At 42.4% G+C, this 17,467-nt stretch overlaps 1 protein-coding gene across 2 annotated transcripts in view; it reads right to left on the bottom strand.

Annotated features, from left to right (window-relative positions):
- Window positions 1–602: 602 nt before the first annotated feature.
- Window positions 603–17,467, bottom strand: part of LOC119009022 — a 114,570-nt gene continuing 97,705 nt past the window's right edge. Inside the window, exon 8 of one of the 2 annotated variants that reach the window (XM_037079887.1) lies at window positions 603–1,040. Coding sequence is in view for 1 of the 2 variants with exons in the window: in XM_037079900.1 (XP_036935795.1) it covers window positions 1,030–1,040 (11 nt within the window). In the remaining variant the exon portion in view is untranslated. The remainder of the gene's footprint in view (window positions 1,041–17,467) is intronic. The other variant, XM_037079900.1, reaches the window with a different exon arrangement.

Genomic DNA, 17,467 nt, shown 5'->3' with positions numbered 1-17,467 from the left:
ACACACTGTCTCTTGCATGGGGTTATCAGAATTCAGGGACTGAAATATCTTTATATCAAAGACAATATGTCCCATTTCTGCATTAAAACACCCTGATCGTTTTACTTTTTGGCCTGTGTTCTCACATTATCCCAGATATTTCCAACAAACCCAGAGAAATCTGAAATTTTATTCGAGATAATGGTGCATTGTTTTCGCGCTTGTTGCTCTAATTCTGTCGAACGTGACCAAACACAAACTCAACAATGGTGGTTTTCCAACAAAGACTACAACTCCCATCATCCCACGCTACTTACAGCTTTTGTCTTGTTTTGATGAGAAAAATCTGGTGGCAGAAATTACATACTGTGCATTTAACTGGGAAAAAAAAATAGAACTCAGGATTTTAATGTGTATAATGTTAATGACGTAACAATACGAACTCAGCTATGTTTATTTTTTTCATGGCTGAATAAACAAGCTGTTCTGAGAGGAAAATAAGGTCCCGAGAATGCTGTTTAAGGCTAGAAAGGTGGCAGGGTCCACCACATATAAACACAGTGACACAGAATGAAATTGTTGTGTTGTCCTTTAAAGGTCACATTGTTTATTCAGTTTATTCAGTCATGAAAACAAAGATAGTTTGTTTATTTAGTTTGTCTAGGCATAAAAAAAAAATCAGTTAATGAAGATCTTTTTTATCTGAATAAAATTTCCTCTCCATAAATACAAAGTGCTATTATCAAACTGTAAAAAATGGTGAAAAAAACTTTAAAGAATCAATGAAAAATAAAAATAACGCTTTTGTCACCAGGTTGTATTCTAGACGTGCTGATTATCTGCTACATCCGGTCACCCAGAGCAGCAGCAGCAGCAGTCCTGTTTCTCATCAAATGGGATAATTAGAGAGTGTATGGAGATGTGATTCCAAGGTAAGAGGTGACAAGGAGCATGGGAGAGGACGTTTGTCTACATGCTCACCTCTTCTTCCTGAATAGTGAGCAGACTGGGGCTGAAGGAAGACGAGGGCAGCGGTGGAAGAACAAGATGTCACAAGGCTCCTGTGTACAATAAAAAAAATAAAAAATAAACAGACACAAGGAGAGCAAAAAAGTGCCAGGGGCGGAGGAGAGAGAGATTTAGTGGCATGATTTAAAGACAGGATGTAAGAAGAAGAGGACTGTGCAGGAAGGGCATAACCTCAACAGCTCAATACACTTAAGGCAGCATCTTTGGTGTATAGGGTGTGGTGCAGTATAGAGACTGACAGATGACCTGATGCAGTAATTCCCCAGTGGTGTGTGCTTCAGTTGGAGAGGAAGAAAGAGACATGCAGAGAAACACACACACACACACACACACACACACACACACACACAGAAAGAGAGAGAGAGAGCGATGATCAAGATGATGATGTTTAAGATGATGGTGATGATGATGATGATGATGATGGAGGCTCCTCTATCTAGGTCCCACATCTGCAGTCAGCATCGCCTCTAACCGCAGTGTCCCTCCCCAGATGCCCGCCCCGACACATCTGCACCGGTCAGCGGGATACAAACACACTAATGCACCATTCCAGCAAACAAACAAACAAGTGTTGCCGTGGTAATTGCAGTGATTAGGAGATAAGCGCCGGGAGAAAAGCAGGCGTTATCGCCGAGGCCCCCCCCCGCGTGACCTTTTCGCGAGGCTGCAGAACCGGAGCTGCAGTGTGATTCCAGACACGTATGACTAGCGCCATAGATATACAGCGCGGGTCATAAATATGAAGACACTAAAGCCTCCGCGGGTCACACAAAGCACCTTGAGCTCGGCTTTCGGGGGGTATTTCCAAGCAGCGGTCTGAAACTGGGGTATTTTCACCATAATAATGGTCTGCTGGCCAAACGTTTTCAAGAATCTCAGCAGAGCGTGGTTCACAACTTTATACTTGGGCGGAAATCATTTTCCATAAATCAAGTCTGGAGACTCTTGGCTGGGACTCTTCACACAACTCCCACAATCGTCTCATTGTATACAAATTAATTCACACAATGTCTGCAGGCCAAATATTCTTCGTGCTTTCAATGTTGTATTATTATTATTATTCTTTTCTTTTTTACATTGATTTTTATGGTTGTGTGTAGATATATGCAGTATGAACAACAAGTCTAAATCCTTTGTGATTGTTTGACAGCATTTGCACATTATAATGGTTCACACTTTTGCATTTACCATTCATCTTGATTATAATGTCACAGACAATATGTTATAAGTTGGTGTGCTACGCAGAAATGAGCCGCCATGTGTTGTTTAAAGGAGCAATATGTAGTTTTGGGGCAGAGGAGAGGAGAAATAATTTTTTCATGCCTAAACATACTAAATAAACAAACTATCTTTGTTCTCATGACTGAGTAAACTGAATAAACCTTAAAGGACAACAACATTTTTATATACCGTTTTACTTTGTTTACATGTGGCGGACCCTGCCACATTTTCTAGCTTCAAACAGTGTTCTGGGGACCTTATTTCCCTCTGAGCACAGCTTGTTTATTCAGTTATAGAAAAAAAATAACATTTCTCAGTTTGTATAATTCCCTCATTAATTTATAATTTGAATTCTGAGCTTTAATTCCTTTTCCAAACATACATAGCGCCCCTTTAAATTTAATAGCAGTCTATAGTAGCTCACGGTACTTGCCACAGGAAAAAATGAGCTAACAAACCAAGTATTTCAGCAAATAACTGGGCTTAAATCCACCACAGTCTACACTGTAAATACAATTAATATTTGTCAGGTTAAATGGACACAATCCCACAACCTAAGCTACAAAATGTAGACAAACTAAAAAACAAAAATGATACAACAACACACATATTTACCACACATGAAACAAATAAGCTCACCTGACCCTCAGTATGTCATATCTGATCAACACAAATGTATATGTATATCTCCAATAATGTTTATCTCTATTGTGTACAAACATCTGGTTTCTTTAACCAACTAAAAATCCACTAGGTATAAAGCTAAATAAGTATTCATCTATTTTCCCCATTTTTTTTTTTTTTTTTTATAAACATACATTAGAACATTTGTTTTTAAGATTTCATGGTCTAAAACTCTCACTTTGACTTATGTTAGCTGGTTTTCCAGATCTGTCATGTACTTTCTCGTGGTGTCTTGTAAAATGTGAGCTGGGAATAGTTGTATGCACGACAATAAGTGGAAATTCATGTACGCTCTGTGTTATTGTTCTCAGTGCAAGTCTGTTATGTTGTGGAAATACTGCTGACATTTTAATGCACATTACAAATCTTCACAAACCGGACTTGACACCTTCAAGAAAAGAAAAAAAAATGTTTCAACACATCAACAAGAACCTGCAGGCAGACAGGCTGGAGTTAGGATATGATTAAAGCTCTATACTGCCCAAACCATCACACTCCACATCCAAAGTAATTAAAGTTAATTTTGACTCGACGCGCTCTCTGATCTGACACAAACTGATCTTCCACCAAGTTCAACAGTAATCTAATTCAGGTTCAAAAAGCACTGCGCTGAGCCTGAATTCAGTGCATACAGTGAAAGATGGAGAGAACCAAAGTAAAATGTTTATGCTTGTTCTGTTTTTCACAGCGAATGTCACGGCCGGTAAAACTGGCTTAGTCACACATACAGAGCTGAAGGTGTTAGAGGAAAATCAATGGCTGGATTGCAGTGTAAGGTCCTCTGGGTGAGGTAAACACAGTTTGCTGTATAGTCCGCCCCGGGAATGTTGCGAAAAGCCTCCATGTGTGAATTAAGTACAGAGACGTCGGAGCGCAAATGTAAGCACATCATGCATGTGCCGTACACGACAAAACAGACAGATTCATAACAGTATTCCTTTTTTTAACTACAGTTTTTTTTGTGTTTTTTTTTGCAGAAGATGGAGAAAAACGTTAGTTCACTGTGTTTTAGGATTGGTTTTAAAGATGCTCTCATGTTTGAGCCCACGTGACCGCCATCCCCACCCCACATCCCACTCCTGCACACACACACACACACACACACACACACACACACACACACATACACACACACACTCCTCATTCCCGTGCAGCTCCCCAACTCTCAGGCTATGAAATGTACATCACACCTCCGATCTGAGGGAATCGCACCCCAAATCCTTCCTTTGAATTATTGAAGAGGACCAAGCCAGCTTGACTCTGATTATCCTCCAATCAATATGCCTCGCCTCTCCTCCTATAACATCAAATGCCTCCGACGATCGATCCAGCCAATCAGAGTGGGCGCTGCAGCTCGAAATGCAGAGTGTATTGTTGTGCATTGTTTACAATGACACCACTTGGCGCGTGTAATAGGTGTGTATTATGCTCGGGGACAGGCGTGATTGCTGATTGACTGTGGTGCTCCTGTGTGTTTTTGCTGTCTGGTGCGTGTCACAGATAATTCCACCTGTTTGTCTGGCTCTCGCCGTTAGCAGGACGATCGAGTTTAGCAGGGATCTGACGTGCTTTTTGAAGCGTTCTCCATGATGAGCATTCTATGCTTAGCGTGTGAAGAGTTTGTATGAAAAGAGAGACTGCTTAAATGAATTTTCATTTCATAAGACTGTTAAAGTTGAAACCCGTGAGTTGTAAACTGTAGACATTTATCGGCACAAAAGCCGGAGAGAGCTGAGTCGTGTACTAATGCAAGTTTCCCCAAAAGCACTTTTTTCTCCTCAGAGACTGACTTGGAGCGATTTTCTTTTTCAATTACACGCTGAAAGGTAAATCAACACCTCACAACCTTTTTACAATGAGAAGAACGAACACAAACATATGCCGCTAACCCTACAATTATACAAGGCACACACACACACGCTGCCTCTTACAGGCCCATATAATGATTGCAGGAGGCGCTGCTCTATTATTTGCGAAAATGGAATGGTTGATGTGCGATTGTTGTCTGTCTCCGGCAGAAGCTGTCGGTTCTTCCTTACGATGCTGTCAGCGCTGGTACGCCTTTTTTCTCCTGAACACACACAACTTCCACGCTCAATCTGCACTGATAATCGTGTTATTATACAGATTACCGAGAGCGGGCCCCACGTGCGAAAGCTTTGACGACAAAAAGGTACGTTCTTTGTTTGCGCATCCATTACGCGTGTAGACTTATGAGGACTTGTCGATGGATTTGTACGTCTCAGAAGTTGTCCTAACTCTTTCGCAAATGATTGCATGCCAAAACACCTTCAAAAGCCTGCACTGATCTGCTGTTGCATCCCTCCACACACAGGCACTCTGCAGACGGATGGATGTATCAGCAGGGGCCAGATGATGGCAGTCTTCTCTCTATACCAGGCCCCCACCGCGTGCTCCGACTGCATGATGCAGCTGGCCTCATTTTAATGATTTAAATCACTTGAGGTCCACCGCCACACATTTTAGAGGCTTGACTGAATTTATCCTCGTTGATAGAGATCAGTGCCCTCAGCCCTGGACGTTGCCAGACTACAGTAGAGGGAGAAGACCTCTCCGACTGACACGATTGGATACAGCTCTCCGCTCTGATTTTACTTCTGATCCCGCCGCTCTGACTCCGGCCCTGGGGACAGATGAGTGGAATGGAGCGGTGGAGATAGAGGAGAATGCCACGCGCTCGTCTATCTCGCTGGTCAGCCTTTTGTACAGATGCAGGTCCAGAATGAGCACTTTTGAAATGTAGGCTTGTGAAATCTTACATTAATCTCTGCGTGAACATGAACTGCGTTGAAGTGCAGTTACCTTTTACAATCAAAGGTGCGTTAAAAACACATTACTGCACCTTGATGTGCACTGATTTCCAATGAAATAGTGATCAGTTGCCAGCACATACTGACAGCATGCAGGTACAAGCATAGGGTTAATTCTTACAAAGACAGAAATAACCACAAAGAAACGTTGCAAGCAGCTGCCCAGCATTTTGAGTCACAGTAAGAAAAAGCTGCTTTCCTGTTTCAGTTCAGTTAAGGTAGGTAGAAACAAACACACGGGTGTTAAGTGCTCCTGTTCAGCAGCAGGGCACAGCGAGGTGGAGGGGGAGGACTAGATGAAACAAGTGTAACCTCTATAGAGGAGGTTCAGGTGCCTACATAATGCTAACACACTCAGCAAACCATACGTATGATCAAACAACCCACATGCACAAACTCAGCCCTGCGCAGCAGCCAACAGGTCATCACTGAAATATCACTTATACCCTTTTGCACCCTGCTCATTACCGAAAACACACACAGGCAGCTGTGGGCACACATACACACCATCCTACGTGTGTGACCAGTCATAAGGCTGCAGAGCCAATGATTTTTCCCAGAGGCCCCCTCCACGTGATTGGGCATGCTCAGTTAATTCCCTCCGATGACCCCGGAGCCCGATGCACTATTGATTAGCGGGATGTGCAATATGTATGTGTTTGAGTGTGTGTCTCTAATGATGTGTCGGCGAAGCCACAGGGGGCACAGCAAGGCATGCAGCATGGCGACAGAGGGCATCGCGGTGCGCCAAGGTCAAATGAAGGACGCCGACGAGTGCTGCAGAACTAGAGCTGGGAGCCCGAGCCTGCCTGAGCGAGGGCCGTGCTGCAGAGGGAGAGCAGAAAATAGCACCGCTGAGGGAGACGGAGAGACAGGGAGAGACAGGGAGAGACAGAGCGCACAAATAACAGGGCTGAGATTTCACTATGCGCTTCATACTCGGTCACCTTTGCTTCACAGGTAGCACACTGTGACGACGAACTGCAAATCTGTGCTGCCTGAAAGCTTTTCAGCGGTGGTCCGACAGAGGAGGGATTTGGAGCACGTTCTGAGTCACACACACACACACGTAATAAACAGAGAGGAGTTTATATAACTAACTTTCCACGAGTTGCAATAGAGAGCAACAGTACACTGTGTTACACTCAGTTACCGTCACATGAATGATCACTCGAGGCTACTATTACTTGGAAAGTCGTAACATGTTATACACTGCACAGTGTGCGTATGTGTGTGTGTGTGTTTGTAATGATGTATGTTAGACTTGAATATCTACTCTTTTTTGCACATTTTTCTAGGTATGAATAACACTCCACGTACAGAAAAATTGCAATCATATTAACTGCAAATTTTATTAAGTGATAAAAAGTAAAAGCACTACTCCCCTTTCAGAATATTATATCATACTATTTGTACATTATGTTGCATTATCATTATTATGACCAAAGGTGTATTTTAACATTGTAGCTGGTGAAGGTAGAGCTCATTTAAATTTTTGTGCTTTTTTCTAGTTTAAATTACACTAATGCACAGGTTTGGGGTGTACACATGTAACAGGCTAACCTTATTAGGATATAAAAAAAAAAAGTGTATTCCATTTAAGGTGCAAGATGTCAGAATGGACCACCTGGGGGCAGTATATCAACAGCGTGACCGCTAACTGCTGCCGCCTGTAGGTGCTTTTAGCAAGTTAGTGGAATAGCCTGCAGAACAGACTGAGATTTGGGAGCATCGGGGGATTTCTGGTGTTCACCTCGCTACAACAGGAGCTTTGGACAGGGATGAGTCAGGACTAGCTGGTGAGCTTGCTAACGTGAATAGGCTAGATACATTACAACAAAATACACTTAAGTCTTAACGTCAAAATTGTTAATTAAAGTTATTTTTGAATTAATTCATTCTTACACATTGCACCTTTAAAATCACATGAATTTAGTAAAAAGAGGGATAACTAACAGGATTACAATAGAAAATGATGTACTGTTATGTAACCATGCACGTGCGCTCTCAGGACAGTGCGGCATGTGTGTCACACAATATCACTGTCAAGAGAGAGTGAATACACAAGAGTGTATTTTTACAGAATACACACTTTTTAAACCAAAGACACTAATAAACATATATTGACGTCAAAGAATTCTATGTAATGTGTTGCAGAAATATCTTCTGAATTCAGCCCGCGAACAAGCTAGCCCTCTAGCCACTTTGCACCTTAAGATGAAATAGTGTGATAGTAAACGACACCAACTGCTAACTGAGCTCACTAGCTAACGAGAGCTACATTTAGCAGCAGTTAGCGGTTACGATGTGCTGACCCATGTTTGTTTGTAGGAGGAATTTGACAGGTGGCTAATTCTTACAAACTGCACCTTTAATATGAATAAAAGTCATCTTATTGGTATTTATTCTCTCTAGTCTTTATTTGCATATGTTTGGTATCGAGGTTATACAAAAGTAATAGAAAGTATTCAAGTTACTATACTTTAATATAGTAATACACTGTAAGTACCTTACCAACTACACTTTTACAAGGTTATTAGTTGCTCTATTGCAATATATTTTTAAATCCACCCCCCCCAACCTTGCTAATGCATCATATTTAACAAGTTCATGATATTTTTTGTGTGTGAAATTCTAAACAAAACAAAGAAACTGAAGCTGTCACATGAAGGTAGTGCAAGAAAAAAAATCATTATTTCCTCTTGAAATGTAGTGGAGTAGAAGTCTAAAATAGCAGAAAATGGAAATACTCAAGTCAAGTATCTATGAGAGGTACTTAAGTAAAGAACTTAATAGAGTATTCTCACTATTTTAATGCAACATTGAAATGAATACTTGTGCAGATAAATGAGTCACCTGGATTGTCACACACTGTTATACAGTATGAGGTCTCTGCTCTTCAACTTTCTCATCACTTTGCCTCCTCACTCCTTTATTGTTTCCAATCTTTCTTGTGCTACACTGTCATCTATCATGGGAAATTTGACCCATATTGTGTAATTAAACGATCAATAGCACTGTAATAGTGAGGGATGTGTCCAGGCCCAAACTCCAGCTACCATGACTGATTGAGACCTGTTGCCTTAGATGTGTGGCTGCGAGTCCCGTCCTCTGTGGACACAAAGTCGTGAGAAGGAAAAAGCTCACCTGGGAGTCACATGGTGTGATTACTTTTCGCAGAAAGTTGAGGAACACAAGCAATTATTATGTAGAAGAGAGTGACATATTTTCCATTTCACCATTTAGGCAACTTCTGCCTCTTGCAATAAAAGCGCCAGTAATTGGAAACAGTTTTCATTCTGTTGTAGTTTAATTAGAAAGGTTGGTGACCTAATAGTCAGCACTGCACTGGCATTGTAACTACACATTTAACAGAATTCATGATGCAACACAAAAATGTGCTGTTGTTTTTCACAATCTACTAAAGGTAAACATGTATATTCTTATCTATTATAGGATTACGGTTTTATTTTGTGAAAGATGCTTTGACATGAGAAGTAACAGTGCATCAAGTGAAGTTTAAACTCTCCCCTGCTGCTGTTATCATCATCTGCTGATTCCTCGACAGGTGTGTGGGTGTTGCTGTGTGTTCTGAACACGGCTGCGGCCGACACAAAGTCAAATTCCGAGAGAGCTGTTAAAAGCCAATTGTGAGTGTGTTGAAAATGCCAGCAGCCATTTCTTATCTCGCATCACAACAATTAAAACTGTCTGGGAGGTAACACATAATGAATCAAACCTGGACTCCTGGGTTTCCATAGAAACATGTATAATTATGGTAATTAGACCATTGTGAACAATCTATTCCACCCAAATTAAGTAAATATGCGTGGAGACCTAAACGTGCCAAAAGAAAAACTTTTGGCCCCTTAAGGCGTAACGACATTTACTAGAATATCTGGAGCTCACTCCATCCCTAATGATCCTGAGTAGGAGGGAGAGACGGTTAAAAACATTTACATGCCCGTACCATGACGCTTAAATATACATATAAACCACCCCTAACCCAATTCTACAAATTACTGGCAATAGCTTTTGCTCCACTCCATTTATTAAATTTGGTTAGTTGCGTTGCAGATTCAGAGTGCTCAGTGTTGACAGGCTTTTACTTGTGGCTTGTAGCAGAGTGTTGTAGGCAGGACATCGATAGTGACCACAGAGTGGTGACTACAGACAGAGAGAGGAAGCTGCATCAGACACAAGGTTCCCCACCAGTAATAATAATGGGAAAAATGCTGAATATTAGATCCAAGAATCAAGCCAGAATGATAATCACTGTCTCAATCTTTTTTCTTCTTTACAGTTTTACGGTCATTTTAAATGAGCTTTTTCCTAACAAAAAACAACTACGACAGCTACGATCCTCAGATGAGGGCTTGGAAATTGTTTACATTTTTTATTTTTACTCTATTGACCGTGATGTGTTGTGGTTTCTTTCTTGTGAGAAATGTACTTATTGTCTGTTGCTTTGGACAAAACAGTTTGATAGGCAAATTTCACAAATTGAACAATGTTAATACATGTGTTGACATAAATGAACTCATTCAAATAGATGCATTTCACACAGGTAGTGTGTCTGAACTTAAAGCAGCAAAGGAAATTTCATTTTTTGTTGATTCTGGTGGCCCCTGTGGACAAAAGTGGTATGAGCAACACTGACACCTGTCATAAATATCCTGATCTGGGCAGTGAGTGAAAGAAAGAAAAGCATATATTTGATTCCATTTTTCCTTTTTAACATAGCAGTTTGTAGGATGCATAACGATTAGATAATGTATCTTTATTCAAGTAAACCTGTAATTTTCTTGAGTATTTCAATAATTGTGCCTCTTTATCCTTCTCCACATTTCAGAGGGAAATACTGTGCTCTTTATGTTATTACAGTTGTCTGACAGCTTTACTGTTACTAGCGACTAGTAACTCTTTTATACAGAGATTTTACACAAAAACTAAAAAGATCTTTTATAATACGATGCTTTGTTCAAGATTAAACCAGTTGTTTGTAGCCCAAAGTCATGATAACAAATTTTTCAGAAAAATACTGTTAGAGATGAAAAGATCCTGAAAAAAGGAATGCCATTTTTCTGAGGCAAACTATTGTTTCTTTCATCTTCCTCGCCCACTAATTTCCTCTCCCCCTATATCAAAATTTTATGCCTCATCCCATACATCCCTAAGTTGTAAAGTGATATTCAATGATATATCAGTCACAGAAGCCATTCTATCTTTATTTTTGAGGGCCTACATTTTTTGATAATTATTCTGTACCTTTGCTTTTGGGACAATACACGCTCGTTTAAAAGTTTCAAAGCCTGCACTGTATGTAAGAATGAATGTAGCATCTCTCCTAAAGATTTATTTAGCTACTGAAAGCCAAGCTTTCAGAGTGAATGTCAGAGGTCGGCGGTATAGCGTCACAGAGAGGCGTCGCCTGTCACACTCACGGACCACCCTGACCCCGGAGGTCGGACAGCATCCACAGCAGGTCACTGGGTTCTTGGTCACGTGGTCACCGAGGTCTGGGGGGACTCCATACAAAACATGAGCTACAACCGCTGCATGACAGGAAAACATGGCCAGTGTGTAAAGATTAACCTCTGACTTAACATCCTGTCAGATGTTCCACCTGAGCAAAGTGTAAGTATTACAGTAGCCTTGATATACAGCTGCAGAGGAGACGGGCAAGGACTCGCTGCGTTAAAATCAATGCAGGTCACTCCGTTTTTTGATCTACTGTGATACAATTTGCGAGTTGTTGATGTTATAGCCTCTTTTTGAATTCTTCGTCACAGATATCACACTCCCCTTCACTCTTGCTTGCTAATAATATTGATCCCCCCTTCATCATACATCTTCAATGTAAATTGTCCACTGTGACTTCTCAATTGATCGAGCTGGCTGATGAGGGAAACGTTAGCACGGCAACAGTGAAGCCATTGATTCGCGAAGTGATAGATAAAAGGCATTTATCATTTTGGAGTGCCCGTGATAATTAATTGATATTGATTGAGGCAGGGCTGCAAATGCTGAGACTAAGCAAGCGACTCTAAGAGGCCGCAGAGAAATGAGGATCCAACGTCACGTCGCTCTCGTGCTCAGAGCGCCCTCAGAAGTCTAATACTCCTCTTCACAGCATTCAAGAAGTAAAGGAGATAGATATGCAGATATCTTGTGTAATTGAAGGCTATTATCATAATGCACTCTACCTTGTGTATTATTCATATTCAAATGGACAGGTTTGAGCGGAAAATATTTCACGACCCTCAGCCGTGATTGCAGATTGAGAGTTAGAGAATGGCGACCACTGATTTAAATTGCACATGTGAAGAGGCAGGATGAGGGCTTGTCTTTTGTCTCCATCTAGAAGTTCATGCAATTTAAACATCAAATTATCAAGTTCAATATTTGATGTTTCCACTATTGCTGTTAAGAGGAGGATATGAGATCCACTTGTGCTTTGTTATAAAAATGGATATTCCAATATGCCGCAAAGTCCCATGAATTATCTGTGAATGTACGGTGCTAACAGGTGAGTCATTTGAATGATGAGACTTTGCAAGAACAGCCATTACCTTCATTTAAGTTGAGAGAATAATGCGGCTCTCAGTCAGAAGGCTTCTTTTTCAGCAGAGGACATTGTTGTACTCCACCTAGCTGGTTCAGAGGAAAGCCTATTGAGCCTCTTTGCCAGCGTTGAGAGAAAGACTCCAAACCAATCTGCCCAATTCACCCAACACTTAGCCGTACAGAGGTTGCCAACGGCGTGGATTAAAGAGCCTCTACCCTTTAATTTCTCCACGATTGTCACTTCCTTTCTGGCACCCGCGGCTTTTTCAGATCACTAAATCATTTCCTCGACTCGCTGAAGCCAAAGGTGGCTACGCAGAGCGGACCCCAGCTTTGTGATCCGCAGGAGCCCCGGCACACCTCTTGGTTATATTTATTTCTATGGGAAATATCAAGAAGCTTGAACCTTGCTCTCGCTGACCCTTGGCGCGCTGCAATCACACTGCGCAGAGCACCCTGTAATTACAAGCGCCATCTCTTATTCAAAGGTGGACAGAATGAAAATGCCTGTGTGTATGATGGACTTCTGAATCCTGGATAGCATGATTGCACTGTAAGCAGTGGGCTAAATTTCTTGTGCAATTAAATACCGATTAAAGGTCAGTCACAGAAAAATTATTTGTTGTTCTGAGATAGATTAAACAATAAATACAATCCAGTGATGAGGAGGCGTAATTACCATTTTCAGTTCACTAGTGTGACATTTTCGGAAATACAATTATTCACCTCCATGTCAAGAATTGAATAAGAGGATTGATACAGTTCTCCTATCAGCCTGTTAGCATGAAGACGGGGAGCAGGGGGGAAACTTTGATCAAAGGTACACAGATCTGGCTGCCAGCACCTCGAAACCTCACTGAATAACACATCATATCTTGTTTGTTTATTCCCCTGACCATGCATACAGACATTCTCCAGTCATCACGTTGTGGTTATGGATTAAACAAATAGGATACAATGTGTTATTTGTGATCTTAAAGCAGGGCTCAGACTACAAGAGCTTTAAAATCCTGATCAAATTTGAATTTGTGTTGCAAGATGAACATGTTCTTTTCTCTAATCTCAAACATGGACATGACAAGAAATGAAAAGGGAAGCGCATACGGAAAAGGAAAGTAAAAAGAAAAACTTTATAATGAATCACGTATCATTCAATGTACAACATAGCTAAACTGGATTCTCTGCATTTGACATATCTTGAAAGAGACGTGGCCAGCCAACGGCAGCAGCCGGGAGCCAATTCCAAGAAAACACAGTGGTCACCACGGTTTGTCTATTGATCAGTGATAACTTTCAATATCTGTCAACAGTAGAATGCTAGCTAACGTTAGCCTCAGTTCTAGAAATATGACTGTTGTGTAGCAACACTGTCAGCTGCTTAATGCTTTACATTGCTTGCGTATAATATCATTTTACTTTTACATGATTGTATTTCAATCTCCCAATCACCAATCAGAGTCTAATCTACAATATTTACAGCAGTTAGCCCAGCCAGTTTTAAGATATCGCTGTTTGGTATATTTGGTTTATCAAAGACGGCAGCAAAGAAACACAGTGCTTAAAATAAGTGTAGCAAAAACATTTGAAATGCTGGACCACTTTGTTTGACTACATATCTTAGAGGTCCCATATTATACTGTTTTTCATCAATTTCACACAGCTGTCAGAGGCTCAACAACACTGTATTTGAAATGTATTGCCCCCAAACCCATCCGTGGTCCTGAATTTCAACTGTCTAAAAGTCGCTCAAGTGAGCTCTACTGAGATCAGGCTGTTTCTGTGCCTGCACCTTTAAATGTTAATGAGCTCCGTCTGTCAGCGCCTGCCTTGCATGCTACACGCCCCTCTCAGGGAGAGGATGCCATTTACACTAGTGGTAGCATGTGCTAATGTTTACGGTAGATGTATGGCTATGGCTCGCCGAGATGCTGTTGTTCAACCGTACCAGTTTGACGCAGAATTGGACCCAGAAGGAGAGGCTCCAGAAGAAGTTACAGTTCATCAAATCAACAGCCAGTTGTCCACCTAGACGTGACTGCTGTTGTTGGCACAATGTCACAGCGATTACGCCTGACACTACCTCACATAACAACCAAAAGTTTACCTCCTAAATATCAGGATGAGTCTGTGAGTGGTTCGTGCGGTTTGACACCGATCTGTAGGTACCTCGCATTAACAGATAATCTGGACCGAACAGTTGTAGCGACCAAGGTAACTGACCAGATTTGTCTTGTAATTGTTGGAATGGGGAATCTCGGATTATTTGGCCCAGAAATCCTGTAGTCTGAACTTTAGAGGTGCTTGTAGGCAGAGTTTTGGAAACTTCGGACAGAACCAGGCTGCTGTTCCCTGTTTTCAATCCAAATGCTTTTCTAAAATAAGCCGTCAGTTCAGCTAACAGACAGGTATGAGAGTGTCAATCTTATCTAACTTATTACAAAACATACTATGTGATATATATCGAATTATTAATATTATGTTTTGTTATGACTGTCATAGAGCTTCTAACCTCAGTGTTTGAAGGGCAAAAAAAAAAAAAAAAAAATCTAATTGAGAGCGATTCGCTCTGATTGAAAAGTCAATCAAGGACAATGATACAATAGGGAATAAAGCACTCTCACAAAGTGACGTTCTCCATTTTCAAGAACAGATTCATGATTTTTTAAAATGAGAATTAAGAGGTTTGAATAAATACTGCAGCTCTACGATGATAACGTCTCAGAGAGAGAGAGCTGCTCATGCAGTTAAGATGTTCGAGCGGTTTAGAGAATAAAGAATTGGGCGTGCAGTGGACAGCTCAAGTGTAGGCAGATGTCAATAGGAAAACTCATGTAAAATCCGCTATATCAAAGAGAGCAAAGGAGCTCAAGATAGAGACAAAGGAGAGAGGGAGAGAGAATTAAAGAGTGAAAAAGGAGGGAAGAATGGAGGGTGAAAAAACATAAAGCGACGCTGAGATTTCTCCACATGCTTTTCTCTGATTTGCTGAAATTCATAATCCTCTCTCCTCTTTCCCACACCCAAGATCCTTTCCCAGCATCCGTAATTCTAAGCACTGAACCAATCCCCCTTGTTCATTTTAAAACTCCATTGTTTCTTATCGCTGTGAAAGAGGTTGCTGCACAGATGTGGTGTGCTTCTTCTGCACACCGGCAGCAACAACAGCAGCTGATAAACACCTCGGTTTGCTTCGTCGCCGCGTTTCATCCCTCACCATTTGTGGTCTTTGATTCGAGCTCCTGCAGTGACCAAAAGATATGAACGACCAGCGTAGCACACAACGCGGTGTAGCGGGCTCTTTCTCCGCAGCTAAATATACACTGCTACACTCATCTCGTGTTATATTTTTAATGGCTCCAGTGCACTCATGTTGCAGAGTCTCTCCAGGCCAGATTCTTTCTCTTCCCCTCTCCTCTACGGCCCTTATCCCTTTCGCCTTGGGGCACTTGCAGGCCTGCCGAAAGAAATCACCCCCGCATCACTGGAGACATGCAGGCACCCCCCCCTCGCTGCTAAAATAAACTGCTCACCTTCCCCCTGTATTGTTAGCCCATCACTCTCGCTTTCAGGTGAACGGGCTGCTTCTCTTGTGCTCCCAAGCTTCCCATGTGTGTTTTTTAAAATCGCTGCAAATGAGACGGTGGCTCACGCTTGAGTCCAGCGTCGCGCCACCACAACTGAAAGGTGGATCTGTTTTCAGCTAAGAGCTGCAGGGTCACAACATGCACCTTGCGATAGTGTGCTCCCCCTCTCTTCGCTCACGCAGCAACACATTTGGCAGTCATGGACCTGGAGGGCCGAGAGGGGCGTAATGTGGTCGCGGACAGGTACAAGTGGATTTGTTGCAGCGGTCGTGTCCCCGTTGGTGTCCTGGGCAGAGCTCCTCCATTACACGAAGCTCCATGCAGCTGTTCCAAAATGGCTGCCTCTGCGTTTCCGTTTGTGTGGTGTCAGAGAAGTGAGCACAGGGAGGAAATATGTGCTGCTGCGGATGCATACAGATTAGGATTAGAGCACGAGCTGCAGCGTTGGGGCCTTTGTCATTAACAGGCAGTTTTAATCAGGGTCTGTCCCAGGGCTCTGCTGCTCGCCTCAGGAGCCCTGCAATCCTCGGAGAGCAGGAGAAGCAGAGATAGAGGGAGAGGCAGAAACAAGAGGGAGAGGAGTGTAGAAGAGGCGATACAAGGAGGAGGAGTGGATGAGGAAAAAATAAAAAGAAGACCCCATACTATCGTTGGGAATAGGGTGGGGGAGGTGGCGTGCAGAGCAAGGAGTGCTGGATGTATTTTTGCATCTACATGCTCTGTGTATCCTGTAGTAGGCAAGATGGCTGCTGGATGTGCTGTGCTCTTCATTACGCTCTCTCCACGTGCTATTGATTTTGCTCCGGCCCCGGCGTCTGTGTATTATTTAAATGTTAAGATGTCGGTGTTGGTAATCGCTGGCTCCATTAAAAGGCGAGCAGCACGGCTACATCCACAGACCTGCAGAGAGCCCGGGCAGGCAGATGAATTATTAAGGAGAGGATGAGGTGGTGGGACATTTCCACCGTCGCCCTCGCGAATGTCATCCCACTCAGCCGGGAGACACACAGGCACAGGCTGGCTTGACAAAAATCGACAGTGACTTCCTCCTCCCCCCACCCGGAACCGGTTTGATCCTGATTGCAGACACTGCAGCTGGCAATTTCCAGAATAATCTGCAGCTCCAGCCCTGCCTGCCCTGCCCCCCACGGATCTGCCAGCTCTTCCCACCCCCACCCTGCCTTGTGCCCCGGCAGCCTCTACGGCCCCTCCAGCAGCATCGATAATATGGACAGGAGGAGAGGCCTTTGATTTGCTGAATCAGAGGATCCCACCTCACCACCACAGTGTGTGTGAACATGTAGATGAGGGAGGGAGACAGAGCGGATACATGCACAATCTAATGGGTGCCTGTATGTAAGTCAATAAGGTTGCAACAGTTTTTTTTGTTTTTTTTTCCCACAGAAACCTGAATAACAGGCGGCTGCGATGAGAGCAGGTGAATGACAATACAACATGCACAAGTACATAAATGTTTATGGGCGTAGCGTAGCTATATGCGAATTAATCAATAAACATGATTAACAGATTACAATTAATGACACCGAATGCCATCAAAAATCTTTATTTGCG

This window comes from Acanthopagrus latus, chromosome 19, assembly GCF_904848185.1.
Source record: "Acanthopagrus latus isolate v.2019 chromosome 19, fAcaLat1.1, whole genome shotgun sequence".
Taxonomy (NCBI): domain Eukaryota; kingdom Metazoa; phylum Chordata; class Actinopteri; order Spariformes; family Sparidae; genus Acanthopagrus; species Acanthopagrus latus.
Note: the sequence above shows the minus strand (reverse complement) of the source record. Positions and strands in the feature narration are given on the sequence as shown.